Source organism: Mauremys reevesii, linkage group 9, assembly GCF_016161935.1.
Source record: "Mauremys reevesii isolate NIE-2019 linkage group 9, ASM1616193v1, whole genome shotgun sequence".
Lineage (NCBI taxonomy): Eukaryota > Metazoa > Chordata > Testudines > Geoemydidae > Mauremys > Mauremys reevesii.
The window spans coordinates 103,271,494-103,299,291 of NC_052631.1; the positions used below are offsets into that span (position 1 = coordinate 103,271,494).

General features: G+C 44.1%; 1 protein-coding gene and 1 long non-coding RNA gene across 5 annotated transcripts in view; one reads left to right on the plus strand and one right to left on the minus strand.

Moving 5' to 3' along the window:
- The window catches only part of TAF1 (TATA-box binding protein associated factor 1), a 100,664-nt gene that overhangs the window by 20,112 nt on the left and 52,754 nt on the right, over positions 1–27,798 (plus strand). For all 4 annotated transcript variants that reach the window (XM_039487815.1, XM_039487817.1, XM_039487816.1 and 1 more), the window contains exons 9-17: positions 4,078–4,194; positions 4,764–4,931; positions 5,952–6,079; positions 6,160–6,267; positions 7,056–7,229; positions 7,338–7,511; positions 17,000–17,104; positions 19,348–19,548; positions 27,562–27,703. In XM_039487815.1, the coding sequence (XP_039343749.1) occupies positions 4,078–4,194; positions 4,764–4,931; positions 5,952–6,079; positions 6,160–6,267; positions 7,056–7,229; positions 7,338–7,511; positions 17,000–17,104; positions 19,348–19,548; positions 27,562–27,703 (1,317 nt within the window). The remainder of the gene's footprint in view (positions 1–4,077; positions 4,195–4,763; positions 4,932–5,951; positions 6,080–6,159; positions 6,268–7,055; positions 7,230–7,337; positions 7,512–16,999; positions 17,105–19,347; positions 19,549–27,561; positions 27,704–27,798) is intronic.
- On the minus strand, positions 21,679–24,035 carry LOC120371713. Its single transcript, XR_005584539.1, has 3 exons — positions 23,952–24,035; positions 23,346–23,833; positions 21,679–21,809 (listed from the first exon to the last, which is right to left on the minus strand). It is a non-coding gene; the product is annotated as an uncharacterized LOC120371713 (long non-coding RNA).

Here is a 27,798-nt window from a genome sequence, read left to right on the forward strand (position 1 = left end):
AGACGCTCTATGCCGACGGGAGAGAGCTTTCCCATCAGCATAGTTAATCCACCTCTGCAAGAGGCAGTAGCTAGGTCTTTGGGAGAAGCTCTGCTGCCGATACAGTGCTGTCTACACTGGTGCTTAGGTTGGTATAACTAAGTTGCTCAAGGGTATGGATTTACCTTTGAGCGACATAGTTATACCAAAATAATTTTGTAGTGTAAACCAGGGCTCAGATAAGTTAGATGTCTTCAGATCGGCAGGGCCTGATGAAATACATTTTAGGCTATGTCTACGCTACCCGGGGATTGATGCTCTGGCGATCGATGCACCAGGGTTTGATTTAGCAGGTCTAGTGAAGACCTGCTAAATCGATGGCAGAGCGCTCTCCAGTCGACTCCAATACTTATCTTACTCTTCTTGTTCCCAGTGAAGTCGATGGGAGAGCATCTCTCGTTGACGCAGCGCAGTGTAGACACTGCAGTAAATTGACCTAAGCTACGTTGACTTCAGTTACGTTATTCACATAGCTGGAGTAGCATAACTTAGGTCGATTTACTGCGGTAGTGTAGCCATAGCCTTAGAATACTTAAAGAACTGGCTGAGGAGATCTCTGAGCCATTAGCGATTATCTTTGAGAACTCATGGAGGATATGAGAGATCCCAGAGGACTGGAAAAGGGCTAATATACTACCTGTCTATAGAAAGAGGAATAAAGAGAACCCAGGGAATTATAGAACAGTCATCTTAACTTTGGTACCCAGAAAGATAATAGAGCAAATTAATTTATAAGCACCCGCAAGATAATAAGGTGATAAGTAATAGTTGCCATGGATTTGTCAAGAACAAACCACGTAAAACTAACCTAACAACCTTCTTTGACAGTGTAAGGAGTCATGTGGATAGGGGGAAGCAGTAGATGTGATATATCTTGACTTTAGTAAGCCTTTTGATACTGTCTCACATGACCTTCTCATAAGCAAACTAGAGAAATATAGCCTAGACAAACCTACTATAGGTGAGTGCACAACCGGTTGGAAAACTGTACTCAGAGAGTAGTTATTAGTGGTTCACAGTCAAACTGGAAGGGCATATCGAGTGGGGTCCTGCAGGGATCAGTCCTAAGTCCAGTTCTATTCGGTATCTTCATAAATGATATAGATAATGGCACAGAGAGTACACTTATAAAATTTGTGGGCAATACCAAGCTAGGAGGGGCTGCAAACACTTTGGAGGACAGGATTAGCATTCAAAATTATCTTGACAAACTGAAGAAATGGTCTGAAATAAATAGGATGAAATTTAATAAGGACAAATGCAAAGTACTGCACTTAGGAAGGAACAATCAATTGCACAAATGGAAAATGACTAGGAAGGAGTTCTGCAGAAAAGGATCTGGGGTTTTAGTGGATCACAAACTAAATGTGAGTCAACAGTGTAACACCATTCCAAAAGAGTGAACATCATTCTGATCTGTATTAGCAGGCATGTTGTAAGCAAAATACGGGAAGTTATTCTTCCACTCTGCTCAGCACTGATAATGCCACAGCTGGAGTACAGTGTGCAGTTCTGGGCAGCACACTTTGGGAAAGTTGTGGACAAACTGGAGAAAGTCCAGAGGAAAGCAACAAAAATTATTAAAGATCTAGAAAACATGAAGAAAGATGGGAGGGGGGGGGGGGAAACGGGTTTGTTTAGCCTGGAGAGGAGAAGCCTAAGGGGAGACATAGTCTTGAAGTATGTAAAAGGTTGTTACAAAGAGGAGAGTGATAAATTGTTCTCCTTAACCACTGAGGACTAGACAAGAAATAAAGGTTTTAAATTGCAGCAAGAGAGATTTAGGTTAGAGATTAGGAAAAACTTCCTAACTGTCAGGTCAGGTTAGAGAAACACCTGTCAGGGATGGTCTAGATAATGTGTAGTTCTGCCTCAGTGCAGGTGACTGGACTAGATGACGTATTGATGTCCCTTCCAATCCTACATTTCTATGATTCTGTGGTGTATAGAGACTGCTCCTCACAGCGCTGATGGTGTGTTAACTGTCTGGATCACCACGCTGCAGCCCCTTGTACAGCTGAGGAGGGCTGAGTGACAATGCATAGGTGCTGGAACTAGGGGTGCTGGGTGTGCTTGAAGTGGTGTCCATCGTAGACAGGGTTTACAGTTTGGTTCAATGGCTTTTCAGTATCCCCACGACACAAATTGTTCCAGCATTGCTGTGGTCATGTGGAGGATTATGGGGGGACTGCAGGGGATAACAGGGTATTGTGGGGGAAGAAAGTTGTGTGGGATTCCTGGGAGGCCGGGGAACCCAGTATCACTGTTCTTGTTGTTTGGAGGGCTCCCTGTGACCAGGCAGCAGTGGCATTGCATTTGCAGTGACCAGTTGTCATCGGTGCTGCAGTGCTGTTGCCAGACGATGATCTGATCTGATAATCTTGCTCCTACGTCTTGCCAGGACCTCCCCACAGGAGGCTCACTGGAGGGAGAAGCTGCCTCAGCAGTGGTGCTTTTAGATCCTGCCATGGAGATTGTGACTTTGTATTTTCCATATACAAATAACTTATTGCAGACTTTGCCAGTGCCCTCATTCATACTAGACTCTACAGAATCTGTTTTAGGTGCTGCTTAGAGTTGAGTTGTAGAGGAATTTGTGTATAGTTGTTTGACTATATGCTAGAAGTGCAAGGTCGCTAATTGTGGGGGTAGTGTCAGATTAGGGGGCAGGCTGAGGAGGAGATGGTTGAACACCTGCAGAAGAGGAATACTGTCTTGTAAAAAAATCAGTCAAATAAGTGACTTTTACTATATTCTGGACAGTATCCTCTCTGCCCCATTCTGTTGTTGGCTCTAGCCTCCCCTCCAGGATTACTGAGATCTTGCATAGCAGAAATGTGGATTCAGTTTTCCTTTTTAAACTAAATAAGGAAAGTCAAAGATCCCTTATGTAGTAAAATCCACACTCCAGGGTGGGATTTCTGGCCTAAAATGCTGCCTCAGGTCCCACCATAAAAGATAAAGCCCTCAGTTTTGCCCAGTGGAAAGAAGCTTCTCTGTCCCCACTATGCCCTCTGATAGGAATAAACCTTCTGTTCCCTTACTAGGTACATGGGAATTACTAGACTTCATCATAAGTGACCCATCTAGTCCAGCATTGTATCACTGACAACGGCTCTTAATAAACAGCTGTAGAATAATCTGCCCATATGAGATGTTTCTTAATCTTGGGCAATGAATGTTTGGTTTAGGCCTTGAAATATAAAGGTTTATATCCCTTGCAAATTTGTATTCTTTCTAAAGGAATTGCACATATTTTTATTGTTCAGTTCCATGTTGAATCCTTTGAATGATGTAAAGGTCTTTGTTTTAGTCTGGTGACAGTGAGTTCCACAGATTTATTATGCATTGGGTAGAAAAACATTTTACTTTTCAGATTTAAATGTTCGTGTTTTATGCAAGAGGGCAAATAACAGCGCTTTACTTGTCTTCTCCACACCATTAATTCTTATACATCTTTATCATACGCTCTCTTGCTGCTCATTAGGCAGTCCTAGTCTTTTCAATCTGTCCTCAAACACAACTCTCAGGTTTGTAATCATCTTTCTTGCCCATATCTGGACCCCTTCAATTTTTGCTCTCTCTCTTCAGATGGGGTAACCATAACTGAACATGTTATTGCAGGTCAGGACATATAATTTATTTATATAATGACATAATATGTTCAGTATCATTGTTTCTCTCAATGCAACCTAACATCTAGTTTTGTTTTTTTAACCTCTGTTGTGCACTGAGCAGGTGTCTCTTATTGTGCTGTTCACAGATCCTATCTGGTATTGGGAAGAATACTTTGGTGCTGCCCCACTGAAATATATCCTGCTGGGCTTGAGGGGAGAAATATAGCATTTCATTAGCATCAGCATTTCATAGCCTCCTGCTAGCAGCAGCTATGTTGCTGGAATGTAACATTCTTTGGGGTCAAGATTTGTGAGGCAAGGATCCCTAGGCAGAGACTGGGAACTATTTTCCATCCGGGTTTGAGTTCAGGTTTAACAGTCATCAGAAAAACCCTAATGTTACTCTTGTTTTCCTCTCCAGGGCTGAATCGTAGTGGCTCTTTGCTCAATCCACCCATTCCACTAGTGCAGAAACCCAGTATAGCAGGGGTCCTGGGCATCGCGAAGGGCAAAGAGAAACAGCCTCCTGAGCAGCAAGGTAATGAGCAAGCATTAGTCTGTGAATAGCGGGCTATGTGGAGAGAAACTTCTGTATAAACTTGGGCTCAATACTAGGGGTAGGAGGGTCCTTCTATAATCCGTGACTTCCAGATCAGCAGGATGTCCTGCTGACTTACATAACCTCTCAAAGGGCCTTTTCTGTCCCTCTTAGAGAGTCTCTCCTTATCCCCCATAAAGCAAAGTACCATGGGCTTTCATGAGTTATCAGAGCTCCTAAGAGGCTTGTGACCTCTCTGAGACTTTTTACTTTGCTTATCTGAAGGTCTTCCCCTTTAATGGCAAAATGTTATTGGGGCCATGTGTAGCTCTTCAGAGACCTTTTGCCCAACTGCAGTAGGGTATATGCTTATGCGAAGGCTCTGTTCCCGCTACAGTATAAGGTTCTGTGTGCATTTTTTTGCCTTTGGAGGCATGGACCCAAGAGCCCTGGGAAGGAGGGAAAGATTGAGTGGAACTGAAATGGGACAAAAGGGCTGAATTGAAAAGTTGCTATAGTAGCTTTGTGGAGTGTTAATCATCCAAGATCACATTCTGCTATCTTTGCAGCTGCCCTGGATGAAGATAAACCCTGGTTCTCCATTTTCCCAATCGATAATGAGGAGTTAGTGTATGGCCGTTGGGAAGACAATATCATCTGGGATGACCAGGCGATGGAAATGTTCTTGGATCCTCCAGTCCTGACACTCGATCCAAATGATGAAAACATTATCCTGGGTATGATCATGGCATTAGCCCTTTGTCTCTGTCTCTTCTTGGGGCTGATACTTCCAGACCAGCAGGGAAGAGCAGAGCAGGGAATGAGGGCACTTATTGGAAAGCAGGGGGTACTTAGAAGGCAGGCGGTGCCTACAAGAGTACAAAAACGAGGCTTGAAGAGGAAAGATAAGTGCATCCTATTCTGGAGGGGTGAAAGTAGGAGTGTGGGATAACAGTTGTGTTTCAGGGATATTTTATGTAGATGGGAATCTCCAGTGGGTGGCTGTCCATTCTTTGCTATCCTGTGGCAGGAATTGACTGGTTGGGCCAACACTCCTACCTTTCTATTCTGAAAGCTATTTACAAATGATCCAACAAAACTAAGACAAAATCGATCACTCTAACAAGTTGGCACATGCATTTCCAACTTCATGTTCAGAGCACCAGTAGACAAGGAAAAGTGAACTAAACTGAATTATACAACAAAGAAATGAAACCATGTCCTAATGCCTTCCCTTCCAAATGACCGACATCCTAACCTTACTTGAAGACAACATATTGTGAGAGAACAAAGGGAGAAGAATTTTATGACAACCTTTTTCAGTGTCCCCAGCTTGAGGCTCCTGCTCACTCAGACTGAGAGCAGGCCTTCCAGGCTACAGAAGCTCCATGCTAGAGTTGCGTTTTTTTTCTGGGGTCTCAGTGTCTGTCTCCCATTTTGCTACATATTTGCTCCCTGAATCTTCTCTAGAACAATATAACTTAAAAACAGCTCTTGAATTTTTACTAGAGATGCCCTGATAGAGCCTTTATTTGTGCTCTAGGGCATTGAATCCTCACTGTCAGGGAGTTGGGCTTGTGATGGCAAATGTGGAAGGCAGTGGAGTCATTCTGGTATTTTGGCAAGTGGTGACTTGGTAAGAGGTTTTGAATTGCTGTAGAGATCTTTTCTGAGTCAGAAAGAAGCTGTGCTGATGGTAGAGAATCTTCAGGAACAGCTCTTGGAGTACACTCTGCCTCTTCTGTGTTCATTACTAGAAATTCCTGATGAAAAGGAAGAGATGACTTTGAACTCTCCCTCCAAGGAGAACAAGAAAGAATCATCTCTAAAGAAGAGTCGGATCCTGTTGGGAAAAACAGGCGTCATCAAGGAAGAACCACAGCAGGTCACTGGGCGTCTCAGTGCTTTGGGGATAGGAATGGGTTAGGAGGAGTGATTTTTGACACTTTTTTTGTGTTAAATCAGAATATGTCTCAGCCGGAGGTGAAGGATCCCTGGAATCTCTCCAATGATGAGTTTTACTATCCCAAACAGCAGGGGCTTCGAGGAACCTTTGGAGGGAACATCATCCAGGTAGTGACAATGGGGCTGACTTTAGGGTGGAGGCAGATCTCCTTACCTTCATGCAGAAATCTCCTTCTGGGATTTAGTTGGATCTTGTCTGGCATCAAAATAGTTATCTTTCTGAGTGTGTAAGTTATCACGCTGCTGTTCCTCTCAGATCCTCATTATTCAGGTTATTTCCTTGTTTAAGACAAAATCCTGGGGCAGTATCCATGGGTTGTGTCAAACTGGTGTGTGCAATAGAATATCCCATCATTGTAGCATGCCAGTCTTGTTCAGTGAATCACCTTCTCTTTGCACTGCTGTTACTGGATCTCTGTGGATGTTTGTGCTGTGAAAACTTGAGGCGGCGCTTCTGTTGCCAAGTTTATTTGACCAGGAGATTATCAAATATCAGTTAGACATTGGTAAATCTGAGTCAACACTCATGTAAACCAAGGCAATGAGATCTCTCTCTCTCCTCCCCCCTCCCTCCCTTCCCTGGTTATAGATACAGGGATGCATTTTCTTTCTTCAAGTAATAAAGATCCCTTTCCATATTTGGATGCTCTTTGAACTGTTAACTGGGGGAACATAGTCTTTTGTGCACAACAGAAAGTGAGCCATGTTTGGACACGATCTCTGTGAGAGAACCTGTCTCTGGGGGCTCCAAACACCGTGGTCACTTTTGCTGCTAATGGAGTAAAGAAATTTCAAGGCCCTGCCATAAGATTGTGGGGTTATTTTCTGTGTGGTCATTGTAGACTGGGCTCTGTACTGATGTCTGTCCTCTGTGTCTGTTTCTCACTTGGTCCCAGCACTCTATCCCTGCAGTGGAACTTCGCCAGCCATTCTTCCCTACCCATATGGGTCCTATGAAGCTCCGACAATTTCATCGCCCTCCATTGAAGAAATATTCCTTTGGGACCTTGTCCCAGCCAGGACCCCATTCTGTGCAGCCACTGCTGAAACATATCAAGAAGAAAGCCAAGGTAAAGCAGTGTTTCTTTGTATATCTAGATCTGTCCAAAGTCTCCATTGCCATGGTACATCTGTTTGGCATGCTGTTTCCCTGATACTCTCTTCTTGCATTCACACAGATGAGAGAGCAGGAGCGGCAGGCTTCAGGAGGTGGTGAGATGTTCTTCATGCGCACACCACAGGACCTAACTGGTAAGGATGGTGACCTCATCCTTGCTGAGTATAGTGAGGAAAATGGCCCTTTAATGATGCAGGTTGGCATGGCAACAAAGATAAAGAACTACTACAAGCGGGTGAGTGTTGTAAAGAAATGTATAATAATGTTTAAACATTGTCATATATTTAATGTTATAAACAAATCTAAAAGGGAATTTTTCTGCTTTATTGTCTTCTTTGTATGGCTGATGTAACTGTAGAGCAACAACTATAATTTTACATTCAGATAATTAAGCCAGATAATTGCATCTGGAGTAGCAGAGTGTGTTGCTGTGATGCCTCCTTCGTATTTGTGAATCGGCATTGAGTTGATATGGCCTGTTCTGGGTGACCACAGTTGCACACTGGAGAGTCTTTAATTTTCCATTTGTGCAGCAAGTATCCGCATCTGTCATGGTTTGTGCGGATATGGGTTAGGGTTGCCCATGAGCTTTGTGGGAGATTGAAGCTATGGATCTTTTGCATTGGGTCTTTCATGAGGTGTTTATCGGTAACTTCTTGTGAACTCCATTCAGCTTTATGGTGAAAACTAACAAACAGAGCCCTGCACAGATGCAAAATCTGTATCCGCATCCATCCGCAATCTGCAGAAATGGTCCGCGGATATCTGCAGATATAAAGCGGATAGCCGTGGATTTGCAGGGCCCCACTAATAAACCCTCGCTGTTAGCCCATGGTTTGTTAACCCCAGAAGAGTCTCATGAATGCCCGTTGCCGGACACATGGTATCGGACCTCTCCCTTTTGGACATTAACATGGCAATAAGAAAATAAAGAGCAAGCCTGTAAAATATTCATAAATGGCTCTATTTACTGAAAAAAGGACACTCACAAAGCAAGATTTGTCTTGGTAAACATGGACCTGGAGTCTTCCATACAGCCATCAGTAACGATTAAGTTTGCTCCTTTTGGCAACAGTGGCCAAAGTTCTGGGAATGTTTTATGAGCTGCCTGTAATTGTGGTTTTTTTGATTCACAATGGGATATAATGTATTAGCTGAGCTGCTACTTGATTGACTGTATCATGGTTTTCTCTCGGGGGATTAAAAACATTCCCATGCTCCCCCCTACTATAATATTAAATGCTGGTGAGCAAATGAGAGATGGAAATGTTACTGGCCATGGTAAAGGTTAAGGCTCATTCTAAACCATCCCTGGGTGTAGAGTGAAATAATAATAATAATTTAAGAAAAAAAAAGACTCTGGAATGAAAATTACTATCCAGCAGAGCCCCCGTTAACACTGTTCAGGCACAGTGGAAGGATTTTGATTTGGTGGCCCTGCAGAAACAGGTTACTACTATACAAAAACTTGTTCTAGGCAGGGAGCACTCAGAATATAGAGAAACCTCACTGAAGGTAATACAATTCTCCTGGGAAAAAATTTGAGTGGATGTGATTGTGGGTTTTTCCTACACAGCTACAATCTGAATCTATATATATATGTGTCGTGATGTGCTTCTTGGGGGCATCAGGAAGTTAAAAACATTGTGGCCTAGATACCTGTAGTAAGATGAGTCCTTGAAACATAAACTCTTGTGTCAGAAGCCTAGTCTGAGGCCTGAAGCCTGAACCAAAGTACTTCCAGGCATTGCTAAGCAAAAGCTGGGCTGTGAGCTAGAGGTAGGCCTCACTCACAGAAGTGGTGAGAATAGGAACCTGTGCCAAGATGACATCAGGACACTCCATAGACATAACAAGGAACAGGCAGGTGTATCTTAAAGACAGGACAGCATGATGGATAGATCTGTATGTCTGGAACAACATGATCAAAGGGGAGACAGCACCCTAATGAGCCAAGGGGCTGTACCTCAATACGTCAGGAGGGATGAGTAATCTGTCCTGTAACTGTATAAAAGTAGGTCCCGGAGTGCGCATCTTTGTCCAGCCTAGGGGGCAGTGGAGTGTCCTGCTACTGACTGAGCTGTGTCCATTGCCAGGGGGCACATATTCGTAGTATGTCCTGTAGAGTCTATAGGAAACTATTACTGTGCTTCATTTGACAATAAACCTGGCTCGGGTTCCTTCGTACCTTACTAGAGTCTGTGGTCTTTGGGGGTTCTCTTGGGTTTGCTGTGTCAACTATCTGTGCAGAGCCGGGGCAGCACACAGAGGGAACATGCATGCAGCTGACTGTTATCATCGAACAAGAGCGGAGCACCACACCGGTAGCTACTGACAACAGATGCAACAAATCGGGTGGTGGCCACAAATGAAACAAAATGTTAGCTGTTGTGTTAAAAACTGCCTAGTGTGTGTGTGTGTGTGCTCAAATTGATCCAGGCCCCAAAAAACATAAGAGCAGATTAGAATGTCAACAAATAAAGGGATCTTCAGTCTAGTTACAAATTAGTTACATTGGTCCCTTACCTAAAACTGCTTGAGGGAATAGATTTGCCTTGGTAATTGTTAATGATTTTTCTAAATGGGGGAAAGCTATTCCCATGAAATCTAACAGAGCAGCTGTGACTGCTAAGCTTCTGCTAGAACAAATCTTTACCAGATGGGAGCTTCCATGGGTAATAAACTCAAATCAAGGAACACATATTACTGATGAAATTATGCGTACCACAATGGCTCTACCAGGTATACAGGAAAAATAGCATGTTGCTTACTATCCTCAGTCTTCTAAATTAGTTGTTATAATAATAATCCCTAAAGCTAATGTTACAAAATACCTAAAAAGATAGAATAAAAGGAATGGGAATGTTCAGTTGTCACTAACTTTAATGGCCTTGTGAGCTACCACTCATAAAGTTATGGAGGTAACTCCCTGTAAAATTATAATGGGGGATAAAATGACACTGCCAGAACACTTACTATGTGCTAGCCCAGACCTAGTACAGGCACTAATGAATCAATGGGTGTCACAGTTAAAAGGGCAACTAAAAAGTGTCCATGGGTAGCCAGAAACTTATGGGTGGAACAGTAAAAAGCAGCTGAGCAATTCAATCACACAGTTAAAAAGAGAGAGAGAGAGAAAAAACAAGTCCTGAGGTGTACTGGGGTACACATGAATAAAAAAAAAAGCCAAAGTGAAACATGGTTTCACATTAACCAGTTTAAAATGTTTAAAGGGAAAGCATAACGCTGTCGTTAATATTTTACAGATTGGCTTTGTTGTTGGAATACTTTGTGTTTGTTGAACTATAAATTTGAACCTACAAATTAAACCATCCAAAACACATAATCCAAACCTCCCGCCCAACAAACTCTGGAAACTCATTCCGGACTACAACTACAATTGGGTGGTTGGACAAAGCCAAGGATAACCGATATTTCAGTGCTTGCCACAGGTAAACTGGATATTAGAAAAATAGATGTAGATGAAAATCTTCATAGTAACCTTAATTACAACTACACTAAAAACACTGGTAAAATAAACTTAAAAGTACCATGTTATCAATGTAAAAAAGGGATGGCAAATTTATTTTCTATGGGAGCATTAGAAAGGGACATATTGGGGTCTACATTTTGTAAAATTAGGGTGTATAATTTTAGGGCTAGTGTATTAATTAAAATCAGACAGGCACAAACCCCCTAAAAAAAACAAAAAAACCCAAAGTCAGTCCAAATAAAAATGTATATCACCCCAAAAAATAAAAAATTAACTTACTAAAAACTAGCTTTAAAACATGTTAACGAGCAGGAATGTGTATTGGAAAATCAGGAACATTTCAAATAATTTATCCATTGATTGTATCAAGAGAAATAAAAAGGCACTAGCAGCTCCCCCAGATTTTTTACGTATAAAATCAGAATAGTACAAAAACGATGCGTAATGTCATTTGAAAAAACACCAGTGGGTACTGTCTGGGTTTAATGGAACTTGGTCTACTGCATCTAAACAAGTAGTATGAAGGGCCACTCACACATAACGAATACGCTGGTATAACCATCAAAACAAAACACAAATTCTTCTTTGAGTGCTTGCTCATGTGTTTTCCACAGTAGGTGTGTGAGCTCGCCATGTGCACCAGTGCCAGAAAATTTCCCCTTAGCAGTACCCGTAGGGGGAGCGCTGCTGTGACCCCTGGAGTTGGCGCCTCTATAGCGTGCTATAAGGGGAGCCACATGCCCTCCCCCCCACCCTCAGTTACTTCTTGCCTCCAGTGACCGTGCATCGGAACTACCTGCTCCAGCTTTGCTGCAGCTCGTCCCAGAACTCGTTTAGTTGTTAGTAGCACCTGTGTTAGTAAGTTCAATAAAAGTTCCAGTTTAGTTAGTTAGTTACTGTTCGGGCCAGGGCATGCCCCGGGCCCCAGGGTTTAAATCGTGAGAGTCTTGCAGGCGTTCATGCCCAGAAGTGACCTGCACACCGACTGTCTCCACTGCCTGAGCGAATCTCACATCAACAACCGCTGAAAGATCTGCAGGTCCTTTTAAATCCAGGACGAAGAAAGAGAGAGACATTAGACTTCGGGCCCTTGTCGTGGAGTCGGCACTGGCTCCAACCCCGGTATGCCGAGCAGAATCGGCACCAGGCACTTCGTCTTCCGTGCGCGGTGATCTCCCGGCACCTTCCAGTGGCTGGCACAGCTCCCCGTCGAAGAATCAGAGAGAGGCTCCGTCTTCTCAGAAGTGTTGAGAGAAAACAGGAGGTGAGGCTAGACCCACGGCAGGCAGCCCCATTCCTCCCCAAGCTCTAGAGCTTCAACTCAGGTCAAGCGGAGCAGCCCGGTTGCGTCGACTCAGGCCTCTCCAGATGTCCAGATGCCTTCAATGCCAGAGGCCCTGCAGGAGGCCAAGGACATTATGACTCTGCACGTGCCCGGGGCACTGCCGGCTCCGGACCCCGCTCTAGAGGCAAGCCACTGCTGGGCTCTCGACAGTCAACGCCGACCTGACACAGATCCCGGTCAGGGGACCGCTCTTGCGCTCGCTCGCCGCTCAGTGTCCTGTCAGGACACAGTTTCCGGTCTCTGCTTTCGTCACCCACCATATATTCGAGGGGCACAGATGCTTCCTCCATTTCCTAGTGGGACAGGACCACTACCAATTTACGGTCCTCCCATTTGTCCCGTCCACTGCACTCAGGGTGTTCACAAAGTGTATGGTGGTGGTAGCGGTCTATCTCAGACGCCGAGGGGTACAGATATTTTCCCTACCTCGATCACTGGCTATTCAAGGGCAGCTCACGGCCCCAGGTATGAGTACCTGTTCACACACCCTCAGCCGGGTACTCTGGTGGTGGAGACTGCCAACCAAAAGGAAAGGCAGGGACAACTGGAACTGACACCTAAATCCAAGGAGGCGATGAAGCTGGACCTCTTCGGTAGGAAGGTATATTTTACCAGGGGGCTCCAGCTTCGTAATGCCAATCAGTAGGCAGTCCTTAGCCACTATAGTTTTAATTCTTGGAACATGTCTAATTTTAAAGAACTACTTCCAGCAGACTCCCGCTGGGAGTCTGCTGCAGTCCTCGATGAAGGCAGGGTCATCTTGAGGACCTCCTTGCAGTCTTCCTTAGATTCGGCAAACTTGGCAACCCGTACCATGGCAACAACCATGGCCATGAGAAGAAACTCATGGCTTCAGGTGTCAGGGCTCCCGCACAAGGTCCAGCAGACCATGCAGGATTTGCCTTTTGACTGTATAGGGCTGTTTTTGGAGCAAACAGACACTAAGCTCCACAGCCTAAAAGACTCAAGGGCAACTCTGAAGTCCCTGGGGCTTAATACACCAACCCCCTAAAGAAAGCATTTTAAACTGCGGCCTTCTCCTCCATTCTATCCAGCTCCTCCTAGACAGGGTTATACCAGGAAGCAGGACAGGTGTAACAGATGGAGACCTTCTCAGTCGTCCTCCTAACCAGGGCCCAGTGCTCAGCAAGCAGCCCCCAGCCTCTAAACCAAACTTTTGAAGGTGCGCCCGGGGGTGACGCACCAGTTCAGATCCCGGATCCTTCTCCTCCCTTCGTAAATCGTCTATCCCATTTCTACCATGCCTGGGCACAAATCACCTCAGAGCAATGGGTTTTGAGCACGGTAGAATTGGGATATTCTCACCCTTTCCACCCTCCTTCCCTGTCCCTCTTCAGAGACCTTTCTCACGAGCAACTTCTCATACAGGAGGTCCAAATGCTCCTACAACTTGGGGCAGTATAGGAGGTCCCTTTAGAATTCAGGAGTGGGGGTTCTATGCTGGTTATCTCTTAATCCTTTGAAGGCCAAGGGTGGGCTCAGACCTATTCTAGACCTGTGAAACCTCAACAAATTCATGAAGATGATAAAGTTCCGCATGGTCTCCCTGGCTTCTATTATCCCCTCCCTGGATCCGGGGGACTGGTACACTGCCCTCGACTTGAAGGACATGTATTTTCACATGTCCATAGTCCTGTCCCACAGACAGTTCCTCTTCTTTGTGGTCAACAACACCCACTATCAGTTTACGGTTCTTCCCTTCAGCCCCTTGAGTGTTCACCAAGCGCATGTCTGTCGTGGCAGCCTTCCTGTGGAAACGGCAGGTGCAAGTATTCCTGTACCTCGACGACTGGCTAATCAAAGGCTGCTCCAGATCCCAAGTGGAGGTCCATGTGAGCCTAGTTCAGATGACATTCCACAGGCTTGGCCTCATACTGAATGTAGCAAAGTTGACCCTAACCCCGACTCAGAGAACAGAGTTCATCGGAGCTCTCCTGGACTCCGATCAAGCTAGGGCATTCCTTCTGGAAACTCGCTTTCTCTCCATGGGTGCCATCATAGAGAACTTCAGGTGATATCCCACCACTATGGCACGAAATTGCCTGAAGGTGCTCAGGCATATGGCCGCTTGTACATATTTAGTTCAGCACACCAGACTGCGACTCCATCCCCTTCAAGCTTGGCTAGCCTCAGTGTACAGGCCTAATCAAGACAGCCTAAACAAACTGATCACACTCACTCCCCCAGTTATCCAGTCCCTCAGGTGGTGGCTTGACCCGCAAGCGGTGTGTGCCGGAGTGCCCTTCTCTGGCCCAACCCTCGCTGTCTCTAGTAACCGATGCATCGGCGATGGATTGGGGGGCGCACTTAGGTCGACTCAAGATGCAGGGCCTCTGGTCCCAGGCAGAACTTTCGTTGCACATCAACTTCAGGGAGCTAAGAGTGGTCTGCCTTGCTTGCCAGATGTTCCAGGCCCATCTGGAGGGCAGATGTGTATCGGTATTGACCGACAACACAACAGCGATGTTCTGTATAAACACAGGGTGGTGATGCTCACTACTCTCCCCTGTGTCTGGAAGCCCTCAAGCTGTGAGATTTCTGCATCTCCCATTCAATACATCTAGAGGCATCGTACCTTCCAAGTTCCCAGAATGAACTGGGTTCGCAGTTCTTGGCATTTCCCCAAATAGATTTGTTTGCAACAAAGTACAACAGGAAGTGTCACCAGTTTTGCTCCTTCCTGAATCACATTCCAGGCTTGCTCGTGGACGCCTTTCTCCTCCCTTGGAAGGATCATCTATTATTACTCTTTCCTGCCCTTCCCACTTGTACACAAGGTCCTGCTGAAGGTCAGAAGGGAGGGACCATCAATGATCTTAATAGCGCTAGCGTAGCCACGCCAGCACTGGTTCATTACGCTTCTAGGCCAGTTGGTGGACACGCCGATAACCCTGCCCCGGGTCCTGGACTTGATCACCTAGGACCATGACCGTTTCCAGCATCCCAACCTGCAGTCTCTCCATCTCACGGCATGGAAACTCCATGGCTAAACCCCTCAGAGCTCACCTGTCCAGACCCTATTAGGGAGGTCCTCCTTGGCAGCAGGAAGCCATCCACTAGGGCCACCTATCTGGCCAACTGGAAAAGATACTCCATTTGGGAACTACAAAAGCACACTCCACCCTTACAGTCATCGATTCCTTTTATCCTGGACTATTTGTTGCATCTAAAACAGCAAGGTCTGTCAGTATCATCAACAAAAGTGCACCAGGCAGCTATCTCAGCTTTCCATCCCAGTTTGGCCAGTTGCTCAATTTTCGCGAAGCCCATGGTGGACTACTTCTTCAAAGGATTAGATAGGCTGTACCCTCAAGTAAAACAGCCTGTTCCCCCAAGGGATCTCAACCTTGTGCTCTCTAGATTGATGGGACCCCCTTTCTAGCCTTAGCAAGATGCTCCCTCCTCTACCTTTCCTGGAAAGTAGTGTTCTTGGTAGCTATAACTTCCGCCAGGAGGGTGTCTGAGCTTAAGGCCTTAACCTCAGAGCCTCATATGTGGTCTTCTGTAAGGACAAGGTGCCAGCGTTTAAAGGGCCTGGGGCTTCTTAAATCACCGCTGCAGCCCTGCCACCACTACCCCGGTATAACGGTGTTTCACCTATAATGCGGTAGGGATTTTTGGCTCCCCACAACCGCGTTATATCGGGGTAGAGGTGTATATGCATAAAAATTGGCAAAGAAGGCAACCCCTGACAAATATTAAATCATCTGAGTAAAGGCCCTTGTCAAAAGCCCAAATGCCTCAAGATGAGAATTGTAACCAAAAAAGCAGCATAATGAACTGTAATAAATAAATGTATATTAAATTGTGTAAAAGTAAATGTATATTTAATAGTGTTATTAAAATGTAAAAGGAATTTTTCTGCTTTCTCTGTGTGTCTTATTCATATATTTCAAGGGCAGAAGGGGACCATTGTGATCAACTATTCTGACCTCCTGTATAACACAGACCATAGAACTGCTCCCAAATAATTCCTAGAGCAGATCTTTTAGAAAAACATCCAATCTTGATTTAAAAATTGTCCATGATGGAGAATCCACCACAACCCTGGCAAATTATCCAATGATTAATTACCCTCACTTTAAAAAATGTACACCTTATTTCCAGTATTGTTGGCACAGCTTTCTAAACTGCTTAAATAACTTAAAATGTTGTAAAAAATCTGGGTAAGGGTCTGCGTCTTATCGACGGTGAATTTTTGTGTAATTCTGTGTAAATAACAGGGCAAAGCAAACCAGACAAACGTGTGATTTACTAGCCAGTTGTAAATCTCCCTAGTAAAACAGACTAGTGAGAATAAATAACACAACAGGACTAGCCAACCAGCAACTCCCAAGGCTACAAAAAACAAATGAGTAAAAATGAAAATTATTGTTTAAACAAACACAGAACCCCAATAAAACACCAAACCAGTCAATAAAACAGCAGTGGCTAAAGAAAGAAAAAAGGTACCAATTAAAGTTTTAGCAAAATACATTAAAAATTAGTTAAATAAATTTTTTTCTTAAAGAAGGTAGTATTGATTATTTGCACCTGCATAATGTTACAAAACAAGGTATAAAGAATGTGTGTTTGACAAAGGGAGGTGGAGGACCCACACCAGATTGGATCAGCATAAATGTAATAAGAAAAACATGCTACCTGTACCTCAGGACTGGGCAATCCTTACACTATCCAAATCACTTGTGTTTTATGCTTAATAAGGTGGTAATAGATTTTCCTAAAAGTGTCTTATTAAAGCTTTAAACTAGTTAAGCTTAGTAGTTGGTGTGGACTGTGCTTTCGCCCAATAAAGTGCCGGGTTTGCTGTCTGGTAGCAGTTCCTGCTGCTGAGTGCTAACTGGAGTGGCATTGCCTCTTACAGAAACCTGGCAAGGACCCTGGAGCACCAGATTGTAAATACGGAGAGACAGTTTACTGTCACACATCTCCATTCCTGGGATCGCTGCACCCTGGCCAGTTACTGCAGGTGAGAGGAGCTGCATTAATTTTGATGGAATAGATGGGCCCAGAGAATTAAAAGTGTTAACCTGAGCCTGTTATTTTACAACACTAAACAGTAAAATGTGCTTTGGGTTTTTGAGTACAGAGACCTTCGCTTGATGAGTGTTGTGGAAGCATAACTTTGTATTGAAGATACAGAAAAAGAAGAAAAAAGAGTAAAAGCATTTTAAAATATAAAGCATTAAGTAAGGCTTTTATTTTACCAGTATGTTTTGTTTCTTTTCCCTTTAGCTGTAGAGAGTTTTTAAAAGTAAAACCTCTTGTTGAGCAGTTTTTAGATGGTATTAAAGGTGGCAATAGCTGTCCTTTTTGGAGAAAAAAGAAATTAGTTGACCTGGTTTGGAACTGTTGTTGCTGCCGCCATTGTTAGAGTTCGATTTTGCTTTCTGTAAGACAACACACACACAAGAGGAGAGAGAAAATTATAGAAAATAGAGCTTTTCTCTTTGGTGCTAACTTCCGTTTGAAGCCTTGCTGCTGGAACAACATGGCCACAGCACAAGGACTTGTTAGCCACTTTGAGATCTTGCAAACTTTACCAGCACTGGGCTATTTAACTGCCTCACTGGTCACAGACTTACAACTTATAACAGTATTGCACAAGATGCAGTCCCAGCTGGCTAAGCCAGGCTCTGATTAAATAGAAGATGAAAGAGAGAAAATGAGACGGAAAGGACACATGAGGGAGATGATGACACCTGGAACCCAAGTCTCTCCTAGGTGCTGTTCAGGACTTAGCCTAATCTGGTGGAGATGGTGATGTCATTGATTCCCTCCCTTGCATTGGCCATGTCTGGTTGGGATGCTTTTCAGGAACACTGTCATCCTGGGGTCACAGGAAATGCTAGTGGTGGCAGCCATGATGGTAGAGTGTATAATCTGAAAAAGCAAAGACAGATGAGCAGTGATGGCAGGGGTATGATGGGCTATGACTTAATAGTTAAGGGTTTGTTGGGTTCCACTTACATTCCCCCTCATCTTCTTCTCCTGGTCTTTCTACCCCACCCCCACGTCAGGTGTCTCTCTTCTCTTCCCCGCCATATACATATCTTGCTAAGGAGATGATTTAGTCAGTGGTTTCTTGTAGGCTTTATCGACAAAAGAGACCTTGAAGAGGGGTTGAGATTTAGACAGGATAGTGGCCTTATGATCAACTCAGAGCGTGTCCTGTTCCATCCATGGGAGCGGCATGGGAGAATCTGACAGATGGTTATGTGGCTAGGTGTTATGAGTGAAAGAGATGGTGTGGTGGGGAGGTGATCTAAAGATGAATAGGAAGGAGTGGACAGTACTTTCCTTTCAGTCTCTCCGGTCTGAACCTCTGTCTTGTCATCTGACTTCTCTTTGCTTTCCCCTTCATATCTAGGTTTTTAAAGTGCTATTTTTCCTTTTTGTATCACCAAAATCTGTCCTTTCATCACTACCCTGTTGCTAAGACCCTTGTCCAAGCCTTGGTCTACACTGGATTACTTAAACCTTCTCCTCTCTGGCCGACCTATCTTGGTAGCTGTAAAGTGCTATCTGTGTTTCGTAAGGATGCCTCTGCTAAAGTTTCAGAGGGGTAGCTGTGTTAGTCTGGATCTGTAAAAGCAGCAAAGAGTCCTGTGGCACCTTATAGACTATGTGCATCCGACGAAGTGGGTATTCACCCGTGAAAGCTCATGCTCCAATACGTCTGTTAGTGTATAAGGTGCCACAGGACTCTTTGCTGCTTCTGCTAAAGTTGCCTCCCTCTCCTGTTGCTCTGCTACTGCACTCAAGTGCCTCACTTTCAAGACTTTGCTTCTCTATCTGAGCATAGTGTTCTGTCCTCTCTTACTGCTAACTGCTCCCTTCCCCCACTTCCCAGCTTTGCACCTTTATTTATATTGTCTTGGTGGAATACTCTCACTTCTTTCTGCCAAGTATGCTTTCTGTCCTCTTTCAAATCCTACCTTAAAGCACAGTTTGAGGCATGCTTCCTGCTTTCTTTTCCACACCTTCCCTTACCTTAACTATTGTCCCATGTTTTATCTCACTTCAGTTAATTAGTCTCTGGGGCAAGAAATGTGTCCTGCTCTGAAAAAGTGCATGTTGTGATGTGAATGAATATTGATGGTGTCATAATGACCGTGTTGTGCTGGGTCTCTTTCAGAGCTCTTGTTGGTGTTGCAAAGTCTACAATGATCAGTGTCTATCTTTAAAATTTTTGTTTGTTTCTCTTGTCAGGCATTTGAAAACAATCTCTTCCGGGCTCCTATTTATCTGCACAAGATGCCAGAAACGGATTTCCTAATTATCCGGACACGACAAGGCTGTTATATTCGGGAGCTGGTCGATATCTTTGTCGTTGGACAGGAGTGCCCCCTCTTTGAAGTTCCTGGTCCCAACTCCAAACGGGCCAATACCCACATCAGAGACTTTCTACAGGTATGTGATAGGCCCAGTACCGGGACAATTCCACTAAGAGAACCCTGGAGAGAGTATATGAGGTAGCTCCAGGCCTGTAAAGTCTGTCCTGAGCCGAGGTGCCTATTGCCCCTGCTAGGGCCTTGTCTTTGTTTCAAAGGTAAGAACAATATGGTAAAACACACTTTAGTTAAGTAATTTTAATTTACCAATTACCTATGCAAGTTTCTCATGGTTCTTTGTATTTTAGATAAAGTACAGACTGCAGACTTTTATTATAAATTTTCAAGTTTTTTAATAGCCAAAATAGAATTTGAAAGCAAATAAGAAGTTACAGAAAGCAAAATCAACATGTTTATTTGATAGCGTTCACATAATTTAAAATAATGAATTTACATGGGAATGAATTTACCAAGGGATTACTAAAAAGTAATAAATCAAACCAATGAATCCAAATCTAATCATAAACTTACTACGTAGGTGAACTAACTCTAGTTCTGTGCTACTTTGGACAAGGCATTTTGGTACCAAGACAGAACTGTGAATTCTTAAATACATAGCTTTATTGATTTGACAAATAAGCTTATTTTTTCCAGTTAAATTATGGAACTGTCGGTAACTGTTCATCCCAACATCTGTAAAGTTAAATGTTTTAAATTTAAACAATCACTTAATTACTAAAAATGGCAATTTAATTCAAAATTATCTTACAGAGGAGACACTCGTAGCCAAGTTTTCCCACTTACACATACAATTAGCACACATTAAGCCCCAAATAAAACTTGCAGGTAACAATTTAAAGCTAATTCTAGTGTCTGTGGAATTTTAGCAGTAGTCTTTACTTACAAATCTAGTCAAATTTTTTTCCTCTTTTTATCTAAGAAACTATCAAATTCTCTTGGCCACAGAAGCCTGACTTTTCTAGGTTAATCTCTTTGAAACATTCAGTTTTTTTCTCAGCTGTCTTTTGCTGGAGGGTGAATAGTTTCTTCTTAACACTAAGGGTATGGCTACACTTACAAATCTGCAGCGCTGGTAGTTGCAGCGCTGGTCGTCCAGCTGTGCAGGGCCAGCGCTGGTGTGTGGCCACACTCACAGCTACCAGCGCTGCAGTGTGGCCGCATTTGCAGCATTTGCAGCGCTGTTGGGAGTGATGAATTATGGGAAGCTATCCCAGCATTCAAGTGGGAGCAACGTGCTTTTCAAAAGAGGGGGGTGTGGGGCAATGTGACAGGGACCGGGGGGTGGGGGGGAAGAGAGAGTGGATTTTTGGAACTGACACTGTGCAAAATCAGAAAATTTTCCCACCCCCTTACTGTTAACTGCAAACAGCCTGCATCCAACGTACTCTGCATCCAACATACTCTCTTTCCCCCCTCTGCCCCCTCCCCCCGTTTCTCTCAAGCAAAGCAAACACTCAACCCCTGTGAATGAGACGTGCACGGAGCCCGGCCTAGTTGACAACAAAACCCACCCCCTTCTTCTTTAACTGCAAAAGCCTGCAGACCATTAGCTTGTTCACAGATTGATCACAGCAAACAGGAGCTGTGTTTGTTTACATAAGCAGCTCCGGTAGAGCAGCTCCGGTAGCAACGGAGCTCGGGAGGTTCACAACAAAACAAAGAGAGGCTGCATAACAAAACAAAGGGAGTAATTTAGTTAAAAGCATTCTGGGATACATCCTTATACCCTGGAGGCCAATAACAGCACTGGTGTGTGGCCACACTTGATGACCAGCGCTGCAGCACCAGCGCTGGAATCCTTATTCCCCATGCTGAGTGAGGTGTATGGCCAGCGCTGAAGCCAGGGAGTTGCAGCGCTGGAAGTGCCCTGCAGGTGTGGCCACTTACTAATTGCAGCGCTGGAAAGCCTCCACCAGCGCTGCAACTCGCCAGTGTAGCCATACCCTAACTCTGTTTGCAGTGAGTTGTTCCAGCCTCAAAACTCTCAAATACTTATTAATTTAACATTATTTCTAGGCAACTAAAGTTGAACTTGTTAGTGTAAAGTTTGTCATTTACAAGACATCAGCTCAGGTACATACTGTTGGAGAATCATTAAGCTTAATGTGTAACCCAGTTGTTGCCTGGGTAAAAAAAATACACATAATCAAATCTTTTCGCCACTTACTTGTTAGAATTGGTATGAAGGTGTGTTTTCCAGCTCAGCTTCATGGTTTCAGTGACTGGTTTTTTGAGACAGATAAGTTTATTTGGGTAATTTTAATTCAAAATGCCATTTAATAGTTGTATTCTTGTTCTTTCTGGATTTTGCAAGTCTCCCTAAAGAGATAAAGTTAATAGAATGCTTGTCTTATGGCATGACTTCACATGTTACCAGATGGGGTGCTCTTTGGTGCTAGCTGGTGATCCCCTTCTGTCTCTTTTGTCAGGATGCTTTATCTTCAGGGAGCAAAATGCTGAACAAAACAGGCCCTTTTTGATCCATTTTGATTGGTGGTGTGGCCTGGATGTCATTTGGCAAAACTCATGGGGGCCAGACAGAAAGTAGTCATGTTTCTGATAATGACTTGAAATAGTCTAACCATAGCACAAGTTATCCCTTTGCATCCAATGAGAAAACTAACTATCTCCTTTGCAGTTTTTGTTTTGCAATTGTTCATCATTGCTTGTGTCAAGGTTCCCCCACCGCCCCCGAACTCTGGGGTACAGATGTGGGGACTTGCATGAAAGACCCCCTAATCTTATATTCTACCTGCTTAGGTTAAAACTTCTTCAAGGCACAAATTCCCACCCCCGCCTTGTCCTTGGACTGGTATTGCTGCCACCACCATGTGATTTAAACAAACATTCAGGGAAGGGTCACTTGGAATCCCTATCCATCCCAGTATATCTCCCCAAGCTCCTTCACCCCCTTTCCTGGGGAGGCTTGAGACTAAAATACCAACCAGTTGCCTTAGCAATGTGAGCTCAACCAGACCCTTTGTCTTTAGGACACTGAAATCAATCAGGTTCTTAAAATAAGAACTTTTATTATAAAGAAAAAAGTAAAAGAATCACACCTGCAAAATCAGGATGGAAGGTAACTTCACAGGGCTATAAAAAGATTTAAAACAGAGAGGATTCCCCTCTGGGCTCAGCTTCACAGTTACAAAAACAAGAATGAAACTACCTCTGTAGCATAGGGAAATTCACAAGCCAGAACAAGAGATAACCTAATGCATTTCCTTGCCCTACTCACAGATTCTGTGGTTTTAGATGGATTATTCCAGGTATATTTTTCAGGAGATATTGTACCTGTTTGGCTTCTCCCTCCGTCCAGACAGGGAAAACAAAACACATCCTTCCACCCCAGATCTGAAAGTATCTTCCTTCCTCATTGGTCCTTCTGGTCAGGTGCCAACTAGGTTATTTGAACTGCTTAACCCTTTACAGGTAAGGCAATCCAGTACAGCTGCCAAGGAGGGATTTTATGCTACTGAATGGCTGGCATACATAAAGGTTACTACCCTTCCCCCTATATTCATGACACCTGGTGACCCCACAAATCTTCATTTGCAAACATCTTATAGAATCACATAAATGTAGGGTTGGAAGGGGCTGTAGAGGTCAACTAGTCTGTCTCTGACAGGTGTTTGTACTCAAACTCCTCCAATGACACTGGGATTCCACAACTGGTCTAGGTAGCCTGTTTTGGTACTAAACTATCCTTTATAGTTAGAAAGTTTTTCCTAATTCAAACCTAAATGCCCTTTCTGCAACCTAAGCCAATGACTTCTTGTCCTACCTTCAGTGGATATGAAGAACAATTGATCACTGTCCTCTTTGTAACAATACTTTACATATTTGAACTCTTACCATGTTCCTCCCAGCCTTCTCTTCTCTGGATTGAACGTGCCCATTTCTTCTTCGAGTGATGTCCCTGTGGATGCTCCACTGTACATGCGTCAGCGCCCCTATGTTCCTGGGTTGGGAGATCGTCATCAGCAGTGCCCGGTGGGCCACACGTGCACCTCTCCATCTTGTGCTGTGAGCGGGTCTTTTATATATAGTGCGATCCAACTGCCCCTCAGTTCCTTGTCTACTGCCTTTGGTCTAGGATGAAATCTGCAGCAGAGCCTGCTTCTCTTTTTGTCCTGTTAGATCGTGTCTTTCCTGTTACCTTTTAGTGTAGTTTAATATTTATAAAAGCAGCATATCCACTTTGTCGGATGCATCCTACGAAGTGGATATTCACCCATGAAAGCTCATGCTCCAAAACGTCTGTTAGTCTATAAGGTGCCACAGGACTCTTTGCTGCTTTCTCTGATACTTTAATATTTATATCCTCCCTTTTCATCCTCTCCCTATTAAAAAAACAAAAAAAGAATTTATTTTAAGCCTCTTTACCCTTTCCAGTTCATACCTTAGGTTTTCATTTTCCTGCTTCTCGCCCTTCCCAACTGGGAAGCATTTTTCCCTCACCTTTATGTCTGGATCTCCTTGGTTTAAGAGGTGTGTTTCCTGCCGGATTGCCTTGTGGTAAGTCAGTCACCCACAGTGCATTTTCAGCCTCAGAAAGGGACACGTCCTCCAGAAGCGTGCTCACTGCCATGACCTCACTGCCAGGGCTAGAAAAGACCAAGACATTCGGCTGCTACATCTTCTCATGGAAAAATTACTGCATCCAGCATCGGACCCTGGTCCAAACATGTCTCCTGTGCGACTCTTATGCTCCTCTGAATCATCCACCAACCCTCATTCGCCATGCCTTTCTAAAAGAAAATCTTGTGTTTCACATTCTGATGAGAAGAAACTGGCTCCTTCATCACCTTCTGAGACGCCGCCCGCCAGAACGCCATCCCCTGTCAGGTTAGTTACCTTGACATCCTCGGTGAGAGGACATAGCTCCAGGGCCCATCCAAATACCTCCAGTACTGAAGCTAAGCAAAGATCTAAAGACCATAATTGGGCAGACATGCAACCCTCGGCACCGTCTCTTGGCACTACAGACCAAGACACAAGACCTTCAAGAAGAGTGCCAGCTGTCCTGACTAGACCAACTTTGGGTATTATGGCATCTACAAAACTGCCGGCACTGGCACTCCTACCAGCGCCAGTGTCCATTATGGCACTGAGCAAGTCCTCCACTTCATTTGCTGGCTGCTCAGGAGAATGCACCTCTCTCTCAGTACCGATACACACACTGGTGCTGATGATGCTCCTCCCCAAGAGTTTAGATCCCCAAGGAACTACTTCTCTGATGTGCCTGAGTCACCACTACTCAGACTTGACCTCTCTCCACTTCCATCCTTCTCTCTGGACCCACACCATTCTTCCCTTTCTCCTCCGAGGACAGTACCACCCTTCCCCAGCAACGTGGAGGAGGAAGAGGAGGAGTACTCCATCCTACCCTGATACTTGAGATAGGCTTAGAAGACTTCCTCTACTCATCCTTACTACCCACAATCCACAACTGGACCAGGGCCCTGGTATGGACTGCCATGGATGCAACCCCACGTGCCACTCCCTCAAAACTGGCCATACTGGGATCCTTGGGCCATGTACAGAGCACAGTTTGGGAAACCTCCCATGGAGGAAAGCCAGAGGTCTTCTCTTAACCCCCAGAGGCTAAGCATCACCCTATAGCAGATGAGGAAAAAGAACAGGATGACGAAATTCCACCAACACTCCACTTCTCATCTTTTTCCCCTGATGAGGCTATCATGCCTCCACCCCCTATTGCAGCTGATGACTTCAAACATTTCCAGGAGTTATTTTTGAAGGATTGCAGACTCTCCGCTCCAGATTCCTTTGGAGGCGGTGAAAGATTAACAACATAAGCTGCTTGACATCCTACACACATCCTCCTCCAAAATAGCTCTCCCTGTCAAGGAGGTCCTTCTTGATCCTGCCAAAGTGCTCTGGCAGACCCCAGCGTCCATCCCACTGACCTGCAAGTGGGCAGACAAAAAATATTATGTTCCTGCAAAAGGCTTGGAATTTCTTTTTTCTCATTCCACCCCAAATTCCTTAGTCATCAAGGCTGTGCAAGAAAAAGGACAACAATACCAACCTTGACCCACACATCATGACAGAGACTGGAAGAGATTAGATCTATTTGGATGCAAGGCTTATTTGTCTGCTACACTCCAGTTCCGAATATCCAATTATGAGGCCCTCATGGCTAAGTACAATTACCTCAGTTGTTCTAAAATACAGGAACTATGCCAAGACCTTCCCGATGTCAAAAAAAAAAAAAAATTACAACTCCAGTCGCTCATATCTGAAGGATACCTCTGCAACAGATGAGGTAGTGATCCTATAGACAATAGCCTCCTTCACCACCACATAACCCTGATCGATTCTCAGAGTGCCATTCATTCTGTGCACTGAATGAAGCAGTGGACCATGGATACAATGGTATGTGATCATGTAATTAAAGACTATCATAATGAATATGCACAAGGGGGCCAAATTAAGGTAGTACAGGCAGCCTTAATTCTGGCACTTCTGAGCTTTTGAGTATTTGACTTTGCAATCTTAATGTTCTTTTAAAACATTTTTTGTGTGTGTAATTTTCTAGGTTTTAAAAAAGCAAACTGAAAAAAATCCATCATATGGAATCCTTTGATTCCGACATGGGTAATCAGCAGGGCTGGAACCTTTTGATCCACAGAACAGACCTTTGCCACTTGAGCTAGTAGAGCAAGGGTAGACAACCTATGGCATGTGTGCCGAAGGCGGCACGTGAGCTGATTTTCTGTTGCACTCACACTGCCAGGTCCTGGCCACTGGTCCGGGGGGCTCTGCATTTTAATTTAATTTTAAATGAAGCTTCTTAAACATTTTAAAAACCTTATTTACTTTACATACAACAATAGTTTAGTGTTATATTATAGACTTATAGAAAGAGACCTTCTAAAAATGTTAAAATGTATTACTGGCACATGAAACCTTAAATTAGAGTGAATAAATGAAGACTCGGCACAGCACTGCTGAAAGGCTGCTGACCCCTGTAATAGAGTAACTGATTGCAGTAGGAGGTTGTATTTGATCCAGCCACTAGAGGCGGATGAGACACATACTTTGCCAGTAGGTTTCACAGATATTTGCTGACAGCAGAGGAATGGTGAAACTCAGGAATCTTGGTTCCATTCCTAGTTCTGAAGGGTGAGACTTCTCACAGACACGTCTTGCTCTTTCCCCTCCAGCCTGTCTCCTTGAGTCTCCCCCTCTTGGCTTTCTGTCAAAGTTTGTCTTTCTCCTCTTCCCCCCTTCTCTCTCTGCCCTTTTGAGGATCCTTGTTCCAGTCTCCTTGTCTAGCCATTCCCAGTTTTTTCTCCCTTCCCTCTGCAGGCTCTTTATCCAAATCTTACTTTTGTACCCCTTTCTGGGTCGTCTTTGCATTTCAGCCAGGTTGCTAAGTGACAGCAGGGGGAATATTGAGAGCAGAAGGATGTCTGAGCTCTCAGTTTCTGTGGCAAGTGCCACAGAAGCTGGGAAGAGCAGGTGCAGGGAAGGTCCTGCTTAGTCCCTGCCACCCCATGCTGGAGCATACTTAATGCAGCCCAAATCTTTGGAGAATTTAGCTGCCAAATTTGCAAGTCTGTATGGAGCATGTATGAATTGAGATTTTTCAAAGGGTTATAACTCTTCCCCCACCTCAAATTTGCATGTTTATTCACAGGACCAGGAAAAGGCATATTCCTCACACCAGGGTGACCTCCTCTTGTCAAATTTCAAGTCCCTGTTCCAAAGTATAGAGACTAGAGATTCTAATAAGTCATAAGAATTTTTTTTTAACTTGGGCAAAACGTATTTTTCATTAATCTTGTTCTGATTATGGCTGAACCGTTTTGGTTGATATTTTCCAAAAAAAAATTCAGCTTTAGGCAGATACCTGGCATGGAAAATTTAAGCCTAAATTGTTAGTTTGATAAAGTTATAAGCAACAGAAAGTGGCGCTGCTGATGGGAAATGTTGGTTGTTCTTAAGTATAGGCAGCACTATTAGCCCTGCCTGTAATAAATTCCATCTTCAATGAGTGCTTAGCACACAAAGCATACAGCAATGTTCTTGGCTTGCTTTCTAGGTCTTCATTTATCGCTTGTTCTGGAAGAGCAGAGACCGGCCCCGAAGAATTCGCATGGAGGATATCAAAAAGGCATTTCCTTCACACTCTGAGAGCAGCATTCGAAAGCGGCTAAAGCTATGTGCTGACTTTAAACGCACAGGTAATCCAGAGCCTTCATTGTAGCTCATTAATCACTCAAGAAGGTCACCTTTTTAGTCTGTCGTCCTCTTATCACCTTCAAGAAACAGCTGAAAG